The 16,819-nt window shown below is 42.0% G+C and overlaps 1 protein-coding gene across 1 annotated transcript in view; it reads left to right on the top strand.

The window, feature by feature from the left end:
• Positions 1 to 305: 305 nt before the first annotated feature.
• Positions 306 to 16,819, top strand: part of LOC310773165 (1-phosphatidylinositol 4,5-bisphosphate phosphodiesterase gamma-2-like) — a gene marked incomplete at its 5' end in the record, with an annotated part of 98,751 nt that continues 82,237 nt past the window's right edge. The window contains 6 exons of the mRNA XM_083633075.1: positions 306 to 392; positions 1,806 to 1,859; positions 5,141 to 5,227; positions 6,198 to 6,325; positions 12,903 to 12,996; positions 13,214 to 13,271. Coding sequence (XP_083489201.1) covers positions 306 to 392; positions 1,806 to 1,859; positions 5,141 to 5,227; positions 6,198 to 6,325; positions 12,903 to 12,996; positions 13,214 to 13,271 — 508 coding nt within the window. The remainder of the gene's footprint in view (positions 393 to 1,805; positions 1,860 to 5,140; positions 5,228 to 6,197; positions 6,326 to 12,902; positions 12,997 to 13,213; positions 13,272 to 16,819) is intronic.

The raw sequence follows: 16,819 nt of genomic DNA on the forward strand, positions 1-16,819 counted from the left end.
TAGTATCTCATGGTGGAGGGTGAACCCACCTTTATACATTTTCATGACAGATTCATAATGTATATTAAACTGTCATATCTTTTAAAAGAAAAAAAAGCATGAATTAATATTTTCCTGAATTGATGTTTGTTTCTATTGGAGGTCATACTTTACTCACCCTGTTATTTAGCCACTACATCGTTGGCTACACTTAAATAAAACTTGTGGGGGCATTTTTTGATTTTATTTGATAGTTTACAGTAGAAACTGACAGGAAAAACACCTCTTGCGAGGCCCTAAATTCAGAACTGTCCTCAGCAGAAATCATGGAGCCTATTAGATCAATACAAACTGGTAAAAACCCTGGTCCAGATGCTTTTAGCATCGAGTTCTACAAGAAATGTGTGGCTCAGGTAACTCCGATTCTACATAGGATGCTCTCTCATTCCATTGAATCTGAATAGCTCCCACCTACTCTGTATGATGCCAATATTTCTCTCCTGCTGAAACCGGATAGAGATTAAACGAATTGCTCCTCATACCGGCCAATCTCCATGCTTAACTTAGATTTTAAGATTTCCACTAAAATACTGGCAAATAGACAAAATAAATGCATAGAATCCATCATCCATACAGACCAGACCGGCTTTAATAGGTTTTCCTTCTTCAATGTTAGGAGGGTAATGGACATTATGTACCATACATTTGATAGGCCCACTAAGCAAGCTATTTTGTGCCTCGATGCAGAGAAAGCTTTTTTTTTTCTTCACATTTCTGTTTATTGAAGTTTTCAGGGCATAGATGATACAGCACATCAGTATTTCAATTTCACTGCCTGTTATAGGACAGGAAAGACGAGATAAAAAAAAAAGGTGAAGATATGTGTATATACGGTTCACTGGAAAAGAAGAGGAAAAACCAATACCTATACCATACCCTCCCTAACAGCAACAGTACAAAAGTAACCTTCTCACCCTGAGATACTTCCTTTTCCTTATTAACAAAAACAAAACAAAAGTAAAACAATAATTGACATAGTCCGATCCGACCACCCATCAGAAACACAGTGCACAAGTACATGATCAAATATCCATAATCTACACAGCCCACCCACACAAGAGAAAAGAAGAGAAGACAGCACAACAGACAGACATCATCAGGCCAAACACATCACAGAGAAACAGAAATCAGTCCTTTGGGATCTCAGGAAACTGCAAACCCTTCACCACCCTAAAAAATAATCCCCATGTTTTCAAAAATCTAGTTGACGAGCCTCTCATCGTACACCGAATTCTTTCCAATTTAATAAAATAAAGAATATCTCTGATCCATAAGGAATGAGAAGGTGGGCTAACTTGATTTGATGATGATTTCCATTTTAATAGAATTAGGCGCCTTGCTAAAAGCGTTGTATAGGCCACAAAGGCTGCTTGGTATTTTGATAATGATACTGTGGGGGGAGGGACTCCGTAAAGAGCTGTTAGAGCGGTAGGCTCAAGTGTCACTCCGACACTTTCTGAGATAGTATTAAAGATTTCTGTCCAGTACTTGTGCAAAGAGGGGCATAACCAAAACATATGAATGTATGTGGCAGGGGCCGAGTGACATCTGTCACAAGTAGGGTCTGCAGAGAAAGCTTTTCACTAAGTTGAGTGGAGATATATTTTAAGGGTCCTGGAGGAATTTGGCCTTGGTCCCTCTTTCATCTCTTGGGTGCATCTACTATATGACCAGTCCAGACAGAAGCTTTTGTATAGTATTCTATTGTGTTCCATTCCTTTGTGTCTGATGGCCATGACCATGCTCTCCTCACTGTTTTCATCCAGCACAAGAAGTTGGATAAATCAGGAGACCTGGAGATCTGGGATCCCATCGACCAGGTACTGTCATGGGCATCAAATGGGTATGGCAAGATACCTTAGAATGAATGAATCACAATTTGTTGTTTTTATCATTACAAGAGACTACTGCCCATGTCTTGGAGGAAGCATGGAGCCAGTTTCGGCTCTCCCCAGATCGGCAGAGGGTGGAGCAGCAACCAGGATAATTAAATTAAAATTAGCACTAATGGGGGATACAAATGGGATAAAAAATCGGGGGAAAAATATTAATAAAAATAAATAAAAAATGTTTGATTATAAAATGAAATAAAGGTATAGTTTTAGGTTATACAGACACACTGTCTGTCTGCCCGCCTGGCACACACACACAAACACACCCTCCTCACCGCTTCCAAGCAAGAAGCCTCCTGTCCTGGACTATAGCGTCACTGCTTCTTTCTTCTTTTTTCCTTAGAACACGCGCACGCACGCACACACACACACACACACACACACACACACACACACACACACACACACACACACACACACACACACACACACAGAAACGAACAAGCTCAGACACAGGTAAAGAAAAGGAAGAGAAGACATACTATCGACATTCCAATGTTACAACGTGGTACCAGCCGCATAAGGTGCTTTTGTGCTTGTAAGGGGACATTCAATCCAAAAGCGTTTTTGGAGCTGCCAGCATCTTTCTGCAATTCATTCTCTATGTAAGGACGCGCTCGACGTGCTCCTCTTTTAATGAACGTACTGGCGTTTCAGCGCTGGTGGCGTCTGTAGTTTTTGGAGGAGCACTGTGGGCGTTTTAAGGCTGAAAAAAGTTGAACATTAGAGGAAAAGCGGCCTGCTCGTCTTTTTCACTCATCCTACCTTTTCTCCTCCCGAGGGATTTTCAACCTCCGCTGCCGCCAGAATTGGCAATGATTGTGGCATTCATGTTGAAGGTGAACAAACATCAAACAGACAAAATATAGCTGGCTACCGTCCTTGTGGTCGTTGTGTTCGGATCTGTACTGCACGCGACTACAGGGGAAAACAAACGGAGCGCAAAAAAAATGCTCCGTGCGCTGTTTTGTGCACAATGGAAGCGCTCTCAACATGATTTTCATAGCGTTCTGACTGAAAAAAACACTTTTGGTGTGAATGTCCCATAAGAGATGTTGTGCATGGGATGAGAAAGTCAAAGATCTTCTAGTGAGAGCACACATGCACTCAGCATGTTTTGGCTAGGAGCAGAGGACATGTGACCCCGTTGAGCAGAGAGGAAGGGAGAGCAGGGATGAAGGCCACAGCTGAGTGTGCCAGAGTGAAAAGCATCTGCAAATGTTATCTGAATGCTGTGCCTGTGTCTGTGTCTGTGTGTGTGTGTGTGTGTGTGTGTGTGTGTGTGTGTGTGTGTGTGTGTGTGTGTGTGTAATTATGCATTAATAACTAATAACTATGTGTATCTGCTTTATAGCTATTGATTATGTAAATAAAGCTAACTTAACTTTAAAAAAATCTACATCAGTGACTATGATCCTTAATGTATGATCCTTTATGCATAAGGTTATGGATTCTTGTTCCCCTATCACTCTGGAAGCCATTGCTGGAGGACAGCAGACTCAGTGATTATGCCCTGCTGTGCTCTATGCACTTATACGAACAGAACTAAGGAAATCAGGAAAGGCGATCAGCTCTTCGTTTCCTGGGTTAATCCTAGTCTGGGCAAGCCCATCCCAAAGTGATGCCTCTCACATGGATTGTGGAGACTATCAACTTGATTTACACGAGCCAGGGCGCACAACCCCCTGTGGGCCGCCATGTGCACTCTACTCATGGGATGTCTTCATCCTGGGCCCTCTTAAGAGTGTCTCCCCAGGACATTTGCAGAGCGGCGCCCCTCGCCCCTCTCATTTGTTCGGTTCTACTGACTGGAGGTCTCAGCCCTGTGTGTGGCACAGGCGGTCTTGGGACACCGGTAAGGAACCTGTCACCTCCTCCTGGGGTGGGATAATGAGAGGGTCTGGCACTACGGGAGAGAAATACAGTATATCCCCCTTGGATACCCTTTGGTTAAAACTAAAGGTTATGAATATAATCCAGGTTTTATAAAAAGGTGAGAAGAACCAGACTACCCTTCTTGCAGGGCGACTCGAGATGAGGTCTTGTCAAAACTGAAGTGGCACACCCACCGGTGTTGGCATATATGGGGCACTGCCGCCCCATGCCAGGCGGAGGGGCACACCCCTTTTGCCCACCCCATTGTTTCATCAATGGTGTAGAGATGAATATGAATGAATGAATGTCTTCATTATTATAATTCTTTAAATTTTCTTTCTGATTTCCCGCATTTTCTTCCCAATTGTATTTGGCCAATGCCCCGGTCGCTGCTCCACCCTCTGCCGATCTGGGGAGAGCCGAGACTAGCACCATGCTTCCTCCGACACATGCACAGTTGCCAGCCGCTTCTTTTCATCCACCAGAGAGGTTGGACTAGGGTTTCGGGGCCGAGACCCTCGTTTAATAAAAACAGTTCATTAAATAATGGACAAATGAAAGACTGATGATTTGATTTGCAAAATGCTATTTAAAACTACATTTAAAATTTGCCTTTTTTCATAATTCATGTTTATTAATTTTCATATTATTTGTCCTTTATTCATTTTGGACCATACTTTCCTATTAGACAACTTTTTCCACTTAAAGCACAAGCACCAAGTGTGCCACGTATCCTACAGTAGCTACTGTATAGCTGCTGCAGAGGCCTCATATCAATATAACTGATTACAATTAAATCAATCATTTGCTATAGGGCTAGGCTACATATCACATGTTTCTCATTTCTACACACCATAGAGGTTTATAAAAAAAAAATATGTGTGTGTAGTAGGCTATTACATGTATGGCAAAAATATTGCAAACTGCTATGCCCTGCACACATTAAAGCAAAAGCCATGAGTGTTTTTCATTTATACTATCGGTGCTTACAGTAGTCGGTGCGTTGTGTGTTTATTCAAATGATGGTTTGTATGTACTGTCTGAGGCAAAAACACACTTTTTAAAGGGAGTTTGAAGAGTTTTGCAAGAATTGTTTTTGCTTTTGCAAGAGATGTAGCCTACTGTATGATGTTTTGCTGGTTTGGTGTAAGGTTATGTGGTTATTTTGTAGAATTTGGCATAAGATCAGAAATCAGGAAAAAAAGCAAGTTGCCTTCAATCACACTTTATCCTTCTGAACCCTTCTACAAACCTCCATGTATGTATGCAGAGCTGCACCAAATTGTAATGCATACTTGAATGTGTTAAATGTCTGAATTTTAATTTCTCCCCAGCGGTGGTACAAGCACCACTGTCTGATCAAGGATGACAAGCTGTACTATGCAGAGAAGTCTGAGGAGGAGGATGAAGATCCCAGGAAGGTAGAACAGCAAAAGGAATGTTTGTTGACTCTTTATGAAGATGGGATCACTTTACTTGTGGTTTATGATGTTTGATAAAATAAACACAATGTGCAAAAAAAGTGGTTAATAACATGGTATTAAATTGGATGTAATTTTCCAGATGTAATAATCTGCCAGGCCCGGTTCTACGGGGGTGCAAAAGCCTGCATTGCACCCTTATTTTAATTGTCTGCATGCTCAGTTGAAAAGTAAAAAAAAATATATATATATATATATATATATATATATATATATATATATTTTTTTTTTTTTTTTTTTTTTTAATAAATGCTACAGCTGCACACTTACTGTTTAAACTTGAATTATAGTTGTTGTTTTTCTTTGTTCTTTGATGTGATTTTATGGCTTTTTGGCACCTATATGTAACCTTTTAAGGTTGAGATAATTGTATTATATATATATATATATGGTCCAAATATTTCAGTAAAGCACTTGAAACACTTGAAATATTCTTGCTTGGGTGGTATCATTCTACTTGAAATGATGGTCAAATGCATTATTTTTAGTGAAATAACATGTCAAATTTTTCGAGTGGGCCCGGCCTTTGGCCGGGCATCTGCACCCCTTCCTATCTAGGATGCACCCCTAGTCATCCTGTTCTGGAACCGGCCCTGTAATCTGCACTACACAGTAAAGTGTTACCATACATTTTTGTGCCATTCATTTTCTCTCCCACTTTCACAAACCTCATCCATCCTTCCCTCTCGCTCGCTCTCCTCTTCCCTCTTCCTTTCTTCCCCTACATGGTTTTTCTCTCTGCTTCTCTTATTTGCTGCCCTCCTTCCCTTCTACTTTATTTTGCTCTACTTTACTTTTCTTTTTCCACTTTTCCTGCAATTCTCTCTCTCTCCCTTTGTCCCTCCATTAATCCTTCCCTCTTCCACCTCCTTCATTGTCCATTTTAATGTGTATCTCTTCTCATTTTCAGGACCTGGGCAAGCAGATGGCCAAACAGCTTCTTAAGGAGTTTTGTGCCGAGTCTGGCGGAAGAGACGGTACCTTCCTTGTCCGAGAGACGAGTGATAACATCGACACCGATTTCACCCTCTCGTACTGGTATGACGTCCTGCTCCCTGATATCAGGTCCAGTGTTGGGCAAGTTACTCTGGAAAAGTAATTTGTTACTGATTACTGATTACTCCTTAAAAAAGTAATAAAAGTTACTTTACTGATTACTTTTTTCAAAAGTACGGTAATTACTAGTTACGTTACTAGTTACTTATTTGTGTGCCTTCCTCTGATTCTCTTACATGCTAAGGCGGCTTTGCTGCGCTCCAAAGTGGATCTGCTAATCCAATGAACTGTTACACCCATATAGCTCCTGTTGTTAGCTCTCCAGATGTCAGCTGTAGTGGAAACAAAGTCTACCTCACCAGCGTCGCCTGCATCGCCGCATATTCTTTCTCAAGGCAGCCAGCAAACGTCTTTGGCAGCTTGACATTGTTCTTCTCCACGATATACCCAGCTACGAGCTTCTTAAGCCCTTCTCCACTTAGGGCTGGTTTTACTCGGTGAAATCCAGTTTTTGTTTGCCGGAGCCGGAGTAGTATCACTGCCACTGGCAGTCGCTTCACCGTCTGTTTTTTTTTTCAACCAGTTTCACAGTGCTGTGCTGCCCTTGAAGAGGTTTCATCAAGTTAGACGTAGTATTTTTCGCATTTGAAAACGTTTTGCTGCTCGCAGCACATGGTTTACAACGGACAGCAATGTTCTTTGCATCTTTGACCGAGACAAACTCAAAATAATGGCAATACTTCCAGCTTTTGAATGCGTATTTCTCTTGCTCTTCTCCCTCTTCAGTCTTCAGACTCCATCATGCTTCGGTTTGTTTTGAATTAGCCGGCGTGCCGTGTGCAGAACCACACTGTTACGCTGTCGTGCGCACATACACGTTGTAGATGACGTATATGTGTGCGCGACAGGTCTACCTGAGACCGTGAGGATAAAATGTTTTCTTTTCTTCTCTTTTTACAAAACACTGCATTCTGGCGGGCAATGATGTAATGCAGTAACCCAGCGTTACTTGGATTAGTAACTGTAATATAATTACTTGGAAATTGTAACGCCTTGTATTACTTCGTTACTGTAAAAGTAACTAATTACAGGCGTTACTGCCCAACACTGATCAGGTCACGGTTAGTGACTAAAGCCCCAAATGCACAGAAAGCAATAATTGACGCGCCTCATTTGACCCGTCAGTTGATGCTCTGATAGCGCACTGCAGGCATCAGATAGCCTACCAAATACTAACAGTACAGAACCAGCAGTATTTCACCCGATTGAAAGGTCACTATATACAGTATGTAGGCAGGCACAAGTTTGTATGCTTTACAGGTAAGCCCCCCCCCCCCCCCCCATCCCCCATTAATTTGATCCCGTGTTTACTTGGCTTCTGGCTGATACTTATATTTCAATTCAGATATTTTTGTGGAGGCACATTTAAATGACTAATGAATAAAAAAGTTGTTATCCCATAGTTTTGAGCCCGTCATTCAGAGGCTGTTGACCTACAGTAGCCTACCTGTCTGTCGTGCAGAGCTAGAGGAGGGGGGAAAACGCAGCACTGCAGTAGAAAATGAAGCAATCCAGTCTGTCCAAACTTTCACCAATCTAATCTCATCATTACATCCAGCGATAGGCTATATTTTGCTATTTAATGATGTGTTTAGGGGTGGCCTAAAAACGTTTTTCCGTTTTTCTGTTTCAAAGTTTAAAACGGAAAACGAAAACGAAAACGGGGGAAAAAACGGAAAAACAGAAACATTAAGAAAAAGAAAAAGAAACTGAAAAACAATAACAAAAAAACGGATTCCCCCCATTTCGTTTTTTCAATTTAAAACCATTGAAAATGGGTTATACTTGGGCACCCTGACATGGTCTATTTATTAAAAAAAAAAAAAAATACTGAATTAATGTATAATACTAATGTTATATTAAATTATCTCTGTCTTAACCTGTTGGCACAGGAAAAGAAAATTTGATAACATACAGAAATACCCATTGTAATAGGCGAGCACATCAATAAACTATGTCATATATTTATTTAGATAGAAATTCAATTTTTGATGGCACAAGGGTTTTCTGGTCCAATTTTTTTGCCGCGAAAACGGCCAAGCTTAATATTGTTTGGCCCGCGACTCCTTATATTTTTCTGTATGCGGCCCACAACCAAAAAAGTTTGGCCACCCCTGGTTTAGAAGAACATTCTCACTTTGTTCAGACAGTCTTGCTATAGTGTAGCGTTATATTTTGATTGCTATATTTTAAACTGCTGTGAAATTTGTTTGGGGAGCATATGAAAGCATGAGACAGGACGCGGGGATGAAAGTGGCTGCACAGAGAGAGACACACATGCAGAGAGAGAGCGAGACAGAGAAAGAGAGATAGCGCTTTTGTCACTGCTGGGTCCTCATTTGATGCTCCAAAATCGAAACAGGTTCGGAGTACGGGCGTTAAGGCAGTTTGACATGCGTCAGAACGCTCTTGGTGCGTGTTCGGTTGTTTAAAACAACGGGTGGACTTCAAAACAAATGTTTTATGGTCACTCACGATTCAGTAGGTCACGGGTCGGCTTTGTTCCACCCTTAAAACTCGTTATGTAAGGATTTTTCTAAATGTCTATGGAGAAAATGAATGGGGAACTTACTTTCGTGGCGGAAAACATCACGAAAAGTCACATGACTGAAGAGCTATATTGCATGTGTGGTTGTTCCAAGGCTGAATCGCAAAATAAATTGAGGCATTGAGGCAATTTTTGAGACAAATAGATGCAGAAACTTTGGATTTTAGGGTTTAGTGAATGTTATTTTTTTATTTTTTTTTATTTTTTTTAGTTGAGTTTTTTATTCACACATATGCATAAAATAACAACATTGGAACTAATGAGTAATGCATAATATGTGAACATGGTCCCCATAGAAGCTATTTAAAGCTTATGGTTGGGGCCTTAACAAAAAACAAGGAACAAAAAACAAGAAGGGGATGTGGCCTACATATATTACAGACATCTCATTCATACTACAGATAAGAGATCCCAGATCAATTTGTGGACAAAACAATTATTACTTGGGGTTACACATTCGAGTACAAATATAATTATGGAGTTAATTGAGGTTGCAGTTCAAGGTGAGTATAAACATTTCAAATACAAATATGAATATGGGCTCCACAGTTGTTACTTGGCATTGGATTCAAGATGAAAGTATTACGAAAACAGGTAAGAGCATAGCAGTTGTTTCCTGAGGTTGTGTTTAAATGTGTAGAAGGAGCGTGAGGTTTTCAAACTTTCATCGAGCTCGTTCCAGATCTGCGGTCCCCGGCACACCACACTCATGCTAGTGCATTTTAGCCTCCGCTTTTTCCCCGTGATAAGATGTGTGTTTCTGGTGTGGTGGGTGTGCTGGGGATAGCAGATTGGAACGAGCTCACATAGTCTGCTATTCAGGCCAGAGACCACCTGGTACATGGTACAAGCATTGTGATAGATGTTATATTCAGTAAGTCTTAGAAGACCATATCTTGCGAATATGGGACGGGTTGGAACATTGAAATCAGACCATGATATAGCACGAATGATTTTCTTCTGTAGAATCTCCAGCTTAGTGAGATGACTGGGGTAGGTGTTACACCATGTACATTACAGTAATTTAGGTGAGGTTCAAATAAAGTTTTATAAAGGATAAGAAGTGTTGCGTGAGGAAGCAGGTGTCTCAGCCTGAAGAACAAACCAACATATTTTGATAACTGTCTCACCAGGTAGTCTATATGATGTTTAAAATTTAGACAGTCATCAATGAGGACCCCCAAGAATGTTGTTGTCTTTACTCTCTTTAGCTCCTCTCCATTAATTTTGATCTGGAAATTCAAGTTTTCGAAATATTGTGTTTTATTGGGACAAAAAATGATGTAGTTTGTTTTACTAATATTTAGGGATAGTTTATTTACTTATGCCTCTGGCACAAGGGAAGCCAAGACATGACATGATGGTGCCTCCACTCTTCCCATTCCCAAAGACAAGACAGCTGGCACAGGATCTGTAGTTCTCAGTGTAGCAGTTTTTATTTATTTTTTGTTCAGAGTAGAGCAATACCCAAAACAATAAACAAAACCATACTAAACACGCCCCTCACTTTCCTAACCAAACAAAAGGGGATAAATAAAATAATCTTACCTACCTCCTACAACAAAAACAAGAATTAAAGTACTGTATACTGCCCTGCAAAGCTAAAAGGGGGTAACTCGCCAGAGTGTAGAACTGAGAAAAATGACTTTAAAGTTTTGTTGTTGTCCAGCCAAATGTATTGTAGGAAGAAAACTGGAAATGTGTTAATTATTTGTTTATTTAATGTAGTTATTTATCTACATAATTTTTTTTAGCTCAAACTTGACCTTTGACCCTTATTTGGAAGTTACCTTACTCTGGCTTTGCATTGTCTGCAAAATAATAAGGGGTGATACCAAGCAAAAAGACAGTAACTTCAATTTTATCCTTCACTTGGTTGCTTATCACTATATAAAACCACTATATATGATAATAATGATAACATAGACATGAAGTCTCATTTTCATGGCACAATTACGCTTAATATAATATACATATAAATATAATATAACTAGATTATCAGGCCGCTACACATCCTTCAAGCCTAGTTTGGTGGGACTCTTGTTGGCCCGTTGTGTGTCTGTGTGTTGGCGCCTCGGGGGTTAATGTCATATGAGCTGGCTCCTCGGGGGTTGATGTCGTATGAGCTGACACATCTGGGGTTAATTTTATATGAGCGGCACCTCGGGGGTTAATGTTGTATGAGCTGGTACCTCAGGGGTTAATGTCATATGAGCTGGCGCCTGGCGCCTCGGGGGTTAATGTTGTATGACCTGGTAGCTCAGTGGTTAATGTCATATGAGCTGGTGCCTCGGGGGTTAATGTCATATGAGCTGGCACCTCTGGGGTTAATTTCATATGTGCGGCGCCTCTGGGGTTAATGTTGTATGAGCTGGTACCTGGAGGGTTAATGTTGTGTGAGCTGGCACCTCTGGGGTTAATTTTATATGAGCGGCACCTCGGGGTTAATGTTGTATGAACTGGTACCTCAGGGGTTAATGTCATATGAGCTGGCACCTTGGGGGTTAATTTCATATTTGCGGCACCTCTGGGGTTAATGTTGTATGAGCTGGCACCTCTGGGGTTAATTTCATATGTGCGGCGCCTCTGGGGTTAATGTTGTATGAGCTGGCACCTCTGGGGTTAATTTCATATGTGCGGCGCCTCTGGGGTTAATGTTGTATGAGCTGGTACCTCTGGGGATAATGCCGTATGAGCTGGCACCTCTGGGGTTAATTTTATATGAGCGGCACCTCGGGGGTTAATGTTGTATGAATTGGTACCTCAGGGGTTAATGTCATATGAGCTGGCGCCTCGGTGGTTAATGTTGTATGAGCTGGCACCTCCGGGGTTAATTTCATATGAGCGGTGCCTCAGAAATGTGGTATGAGCTGGCGCGTCGGGGGTTAATGTTGTACGAGCTGGAGCCCCGGGGGTAAATGTGGTATGAGCTGGTGCCTCGGGGGTTAATGTCATATGAGGTGCCTCACGGGTTAATGTATAGACGCTTTTAATTTTACAACATAAACATTCAAAATTGCCCCTAGCTTACTTCCTGTTGCAATGTTTGCTAATGCAATAGGTGACTGGAAATAAGATCAAACTGTTCCCATAGCAACCCAATTCCGTGAAAACCGTCTATAAGGGTTAGGGGGTTAATGCCGTATGAGCTGGCAACCTTGGGAGTTAATGTGGGTGTCTGTGTGGGTGGGGGTGGTATTGGTCCAATGTCACAATCATGACATTAGGCCTGCCCAGTAATGTAACTCATACCTCAACTCAACCTGTGCATTCTGGTGAGTTACCCCCTTTTTGCATTGCAGGGCAAAGGATTCAGAGTGCAGTCAAACCAAACCAAACAACCGTAACTGATGTTACCTTAGTCTTGCTTGGCTTTTCTAGGGCTTTTGGAAGTTACTGTAAATATGACCGCCTATTTTCTCCAAAAAACAACACAATTGACTCAAAATATTTTTCCACATGATAAAGCAGATCTTCAATGTTCCAAAAATGACAAAAACTCATTTTTGACAAAAATTGAGTTACCCCCTTTTAGCTTTGCAGGGCAGTATAAAGCAAAGGGGTTTCTCCCTCCTACGGGACTGCTACAGCATGAGTAAAGATTTGTTTACAAATGTTCACAGGAGGGCTACAATATTACCCATATTCATTTAACAACACTAAGTACTACGTTCCCCATCACAGGATCTCACAGAGACAGAAACAGTCCCAGTTGTTGGTGTTCATCAGCGCTGTCTTTGGGATTGTGAAGAGCAGAAGGGCCGACAGAAGGGCTCAGGTGGAATATATCTGCTGCAGCAGCCAGCCCTCCCGACAGCCCAGGCAGCACACACCTGCAGCTCATCACCACACTCAAGACTGTCACATACACACAGGGAGGAAAAGAATACAGTTAACCACACAGTCACATGACCCGGGTCATAACATGAACTAACGCCCGCCTGCACTCACCTTTGCATGAGCAAATACTCATAAGTCATACCTTTGTGCTACACATGCTTCCTGCTACAGGTGGAGAGGGGACTATCATGGAAAGAAGCAGCTGTACTTACCAGCCAGCTGTGTAGAGCAGGTGTCCAACGCCAAGCCTGAGGCCAAAGAACAGGTAAAGATGAGAGCTTATTACAGTTTGACTGGAGTTTCATCAGCTTAGAAACTCAATGCCACACAGTGATAAAGTCTAACCTAAATAGAAGAGCGGAATACATTGTTTTTGTCCATCTTGTTTAGTCTTAAATACAACACAACACAACACAAGTTACACAACACAATACAATATACACTAGAAGAGAGTGACCTCTCATGATGTGTTTGTGCCACAGGAGATGAAAGGCAACCCCCTGGGCATTGTGGACATCTCCAAGTGCAAAATAAAAAAATGTGAGTATATCTGTGTTTTATACTATTGTATGTTTGACATCCAGCATCCATTCAAATATCTTTCAGGTTTTACTTAATTTCAAACTTGACTTCTCGTCATAATCTACTTCAGCTGCTCGGCAACGTAATCTGAATACAAAAAAATAATAAATATTTCAATCATGAGAGGCCAGTCGGTAAGATTTAACAAGCGGCTTTATTTAGCAAATGGCAAGCATGGCAACTACTTTGGCGTACGACTCCCTTGCCAGGTGGCGCTCCTCTTGAGGTGAGAGGAGGGCATCTGAATAGGCTAGGATAGAGAGTTTTCCCCCCGTGGGGGATTCTTTGGGAGTCAAGACTCGTTGGTGGTGGACTGGGGAGGTGGCTGGGGTGAAACAACAGCTTCAGAGGACAGCTTCAAATGACATCACAGACGAACAATTTCTATGACATAATTTCCAGTTGGGTAGTCTCGCTGGCCAGCCTCCTCTCGATGGGCGGCACTTAGCGGCAGTGCCCTTGGAAAATAGTTTCCAACAATACAACTTATCGTTTTGAGCGTGTAGCAATGAGCTAGCGTGTAGGTTTCTGCCGTTAGCTTGCTAGCTAGTTAGCATTGTTGTTTTCACTGAGTCGGCAGGGCACTATTTACAGCGACACACAGGGAGGAGGGAGCGGAAGCCGCTCTGATTGACATGGTCGGAGCCAATGACAGAGTTTGTAATAAGCCGGGAGCGGACATCCGGCTGCCACCGAAACAGTCGCTCTAATGACAGAGCAGCTGTAGAGCAGGGGAGGGTTTAGCCCAGTTGCCTGTTTCTGCGGCACCAGACTCCTCGGACGAGATTACCAGTTCAGTGACATCACTTTACATCCTTTTTTTTTACACTAGATGGATTTGCCAAGGTCAACTACTGACCTCCACGTGCACACGAGCAAAATCACACAGAGAAGGGGCTGCACTGCTTAAAAAGTGAGAATTAAAAAAATGCAGATAAGAAAAGATATGCACATCAACACAAATAATGAAAAAAAAAATCTAGGGCATCTAGTGAGCACCAATATCTGTCATTGGACCAGATTTCAGGTATCTGCGATGTACCAACGCACGGGAATTTGCATCGTGGCGGAAGAGGAACAAAGAAAGTAAATAAAGTAATTATAGCTGCTGCGCAGCAATGGGTCGTGGCCGGGCAAGTCTCAAGGCTTTGAGCCTTGAGCCTTGAAATCAGCTCAGAAGTGTCAAGTGTCAATACAAGAAGGAAGGTTGGCCATAATGACAATGAATCAGCACTTCCTGCCGCCCTTCAAAATAAAACAATTTAGAAGGTACAGGTACTGAATGCTGCTATAGCGCCTCCTAAAGGCGAAATGACACAATATTTATCCTATAGGCTCAGAGTACATCCTTCCACCCCTGGACCAAGGTTGGTTAGTATCGCACGTTGTGTTCTAGAGTTATGGTGAAATTGGCCCCACCCACAGAAGTTTGGAAGTCGATTATATCGCAACGGTGTGCTTTTTTCAAATACCACGAAACAGTGTTGTGCAGGACACTCATCACATGATGTGTGCTTTGGTTTGGTGAAGACTGGACAAAATTTCAAGCGGGAATCGCAAAAAAACTGTTTTGGACCAAATTCAAAATGGCGGAAAATCTAGTCAGACGGAAATGGGCGTGGCCTAGATGAGTAGATGCGGAAGGACCCAAGGAATCCAGGGAAAAAAGAAGTTTGATGATAGACCATACGGTTCAGAAGTTATGGACCAGAATGTAAAGAGGGCTGTTATAGCTCCACCATCTGCTCAATTTGTGTAATTCTTTCGTGTAGAATAAAAGGCCCCTCTGTGCACCTCCCTATCAAGTTTCGTAGCTGTAGCTGTTATGGTTTCTGAATTACAGCTAATTTACTGCAAGATTTTTCGAAACCCCATGCAAGTCAATGGGGAAAAAAAATATTATGACATCACAATTGCTCGAGTGACATCAGTGATGGCATCACAATTGCTTGACTGACTGATGACATCACAAATACAACCTAATTGCCAAAGGTAATTAAGGTAATTAGGCTATACACGGGGCCAGAATTCAACGTTTTGATGCACTGTGGGCTCAATTTTTGACCGATCGAAAATCTGGTTTGATACTTTTGTGTAGAACAGTCTAACGATGCAGATACTGAAGTTTGGTGTCGTTTGAAGAAAAAATGTGGGAGGAGTAGGGTTTAATTCGTTTTTGCAGTTTTTGCAGTTTTGCGGTCTTTAGACTTCATAATTGGCCATAGGTTGCATTGTACAAAAGCTTCCCCTCATTTAGGCGCACATTTCAGTGAAAGTTGCAAAGCCGTAGCACGTATGCCTGATTTTTAATGAATTTTTTAAGTTTTAAACTTTAGACGGTCGCTGTAGTGCCACCGTTAGGACTATTGGCCCCAAATTTGTGTCAAAGACGTTTGGCATGGGACTGGACCTTTGTGCAAAGTTTGGTTAGTTTTCATCCATGGGAAGTCGAACTTCCCGGGAGGAAGAAAAATAATAATAATAATACAGGCAAATACAAGAAGTGGCCTGGCCGCTTCGCTGGCCCGGCCACTAAAAAATAATAGGGGTTCTGCACCTGCGAGGCTTGAAGCCCTAAGTATGAAGGAGCACTTAGAGTTCAATGAGGGGAGGGTTCATTCGCATACACAACAATTCCAGATGAACGCATCATCCGTTGCACGTTGGAGCTCTTCTTCATCCATCTCCAGGCACTCAGTATGGTACCAACGAGGACAGCTGTCACACTGGATCTGTAAATGCATAAGTAGAGGGGTCTGAGAGGTTTGCAGCAGACAAGTGGAGCGACTGTGGGGGTGAATGCCCCAGGACCCACCTGGCTGAGCTACGTCTTTATTAGCCTAATTCAAATCTGTGAATACAACTTGTGTGAAACCTCCATAGTTATTGTTTAATAATTATCTCCGCCAGGCGAGAATCGCCTGGAGGAGATCATGTATTTGGCCGTGTGTGTGCTTGTGTGCGTCTGTGTGTTCTCCTCTCCTAATGTGTTCTGAGTAAAGCCTAGATGGAATTTCATCAAATTTGCCTCAAACTGATGGACTCACTGATTAACAACTGATTTTAGTGTTCAAAGGTCAAACTTAAAGGTCACTGACTGTGACCTCACAAACGTCATTCCCAAGTTCGTTAACGCGATATGTCAAAAATGGCTAGATGGAATTACTTCCAATTTGGTTAAAACGTCGTCTTGGATGTAAGGATGAAATGGTTACATTTTGATGATCGAAGGTCAAGGGTCAATGTCACTGTGATCTCTTGAACGCCATTTTCAAGCTCGTTTCCCCCGAAATTGAGACTTTGGCCCAATTCCAATTCTTTTCTTAACTCTCAATCTTAACCCTCAAACTCAACCCTCAATCTTAGTAGCCCTCAAAACTAAGTGTTAAGGGCTATCTTGCGACTTTAAAATGGGACAGCCCTTAAAGGCAGATACGTCTTCAGACTGTGGGGGGCAGCAATACGCCAAAGCTCTGTCCAGTCTGTCAATTCAAAAAAGCATTCCT

Source organism: Poromitra crassiceps (assembly GCF_964638095.1).
Source record: "Poromitra crassiceps genome assembly, chromosome: 3".
Taxonomy (NCBI): Eukaryota; Metazoa; Chordata; class Actinopteri; order Beryciformes; family Melamphaidae; genus Poromitra; species Poromitra crassiceps.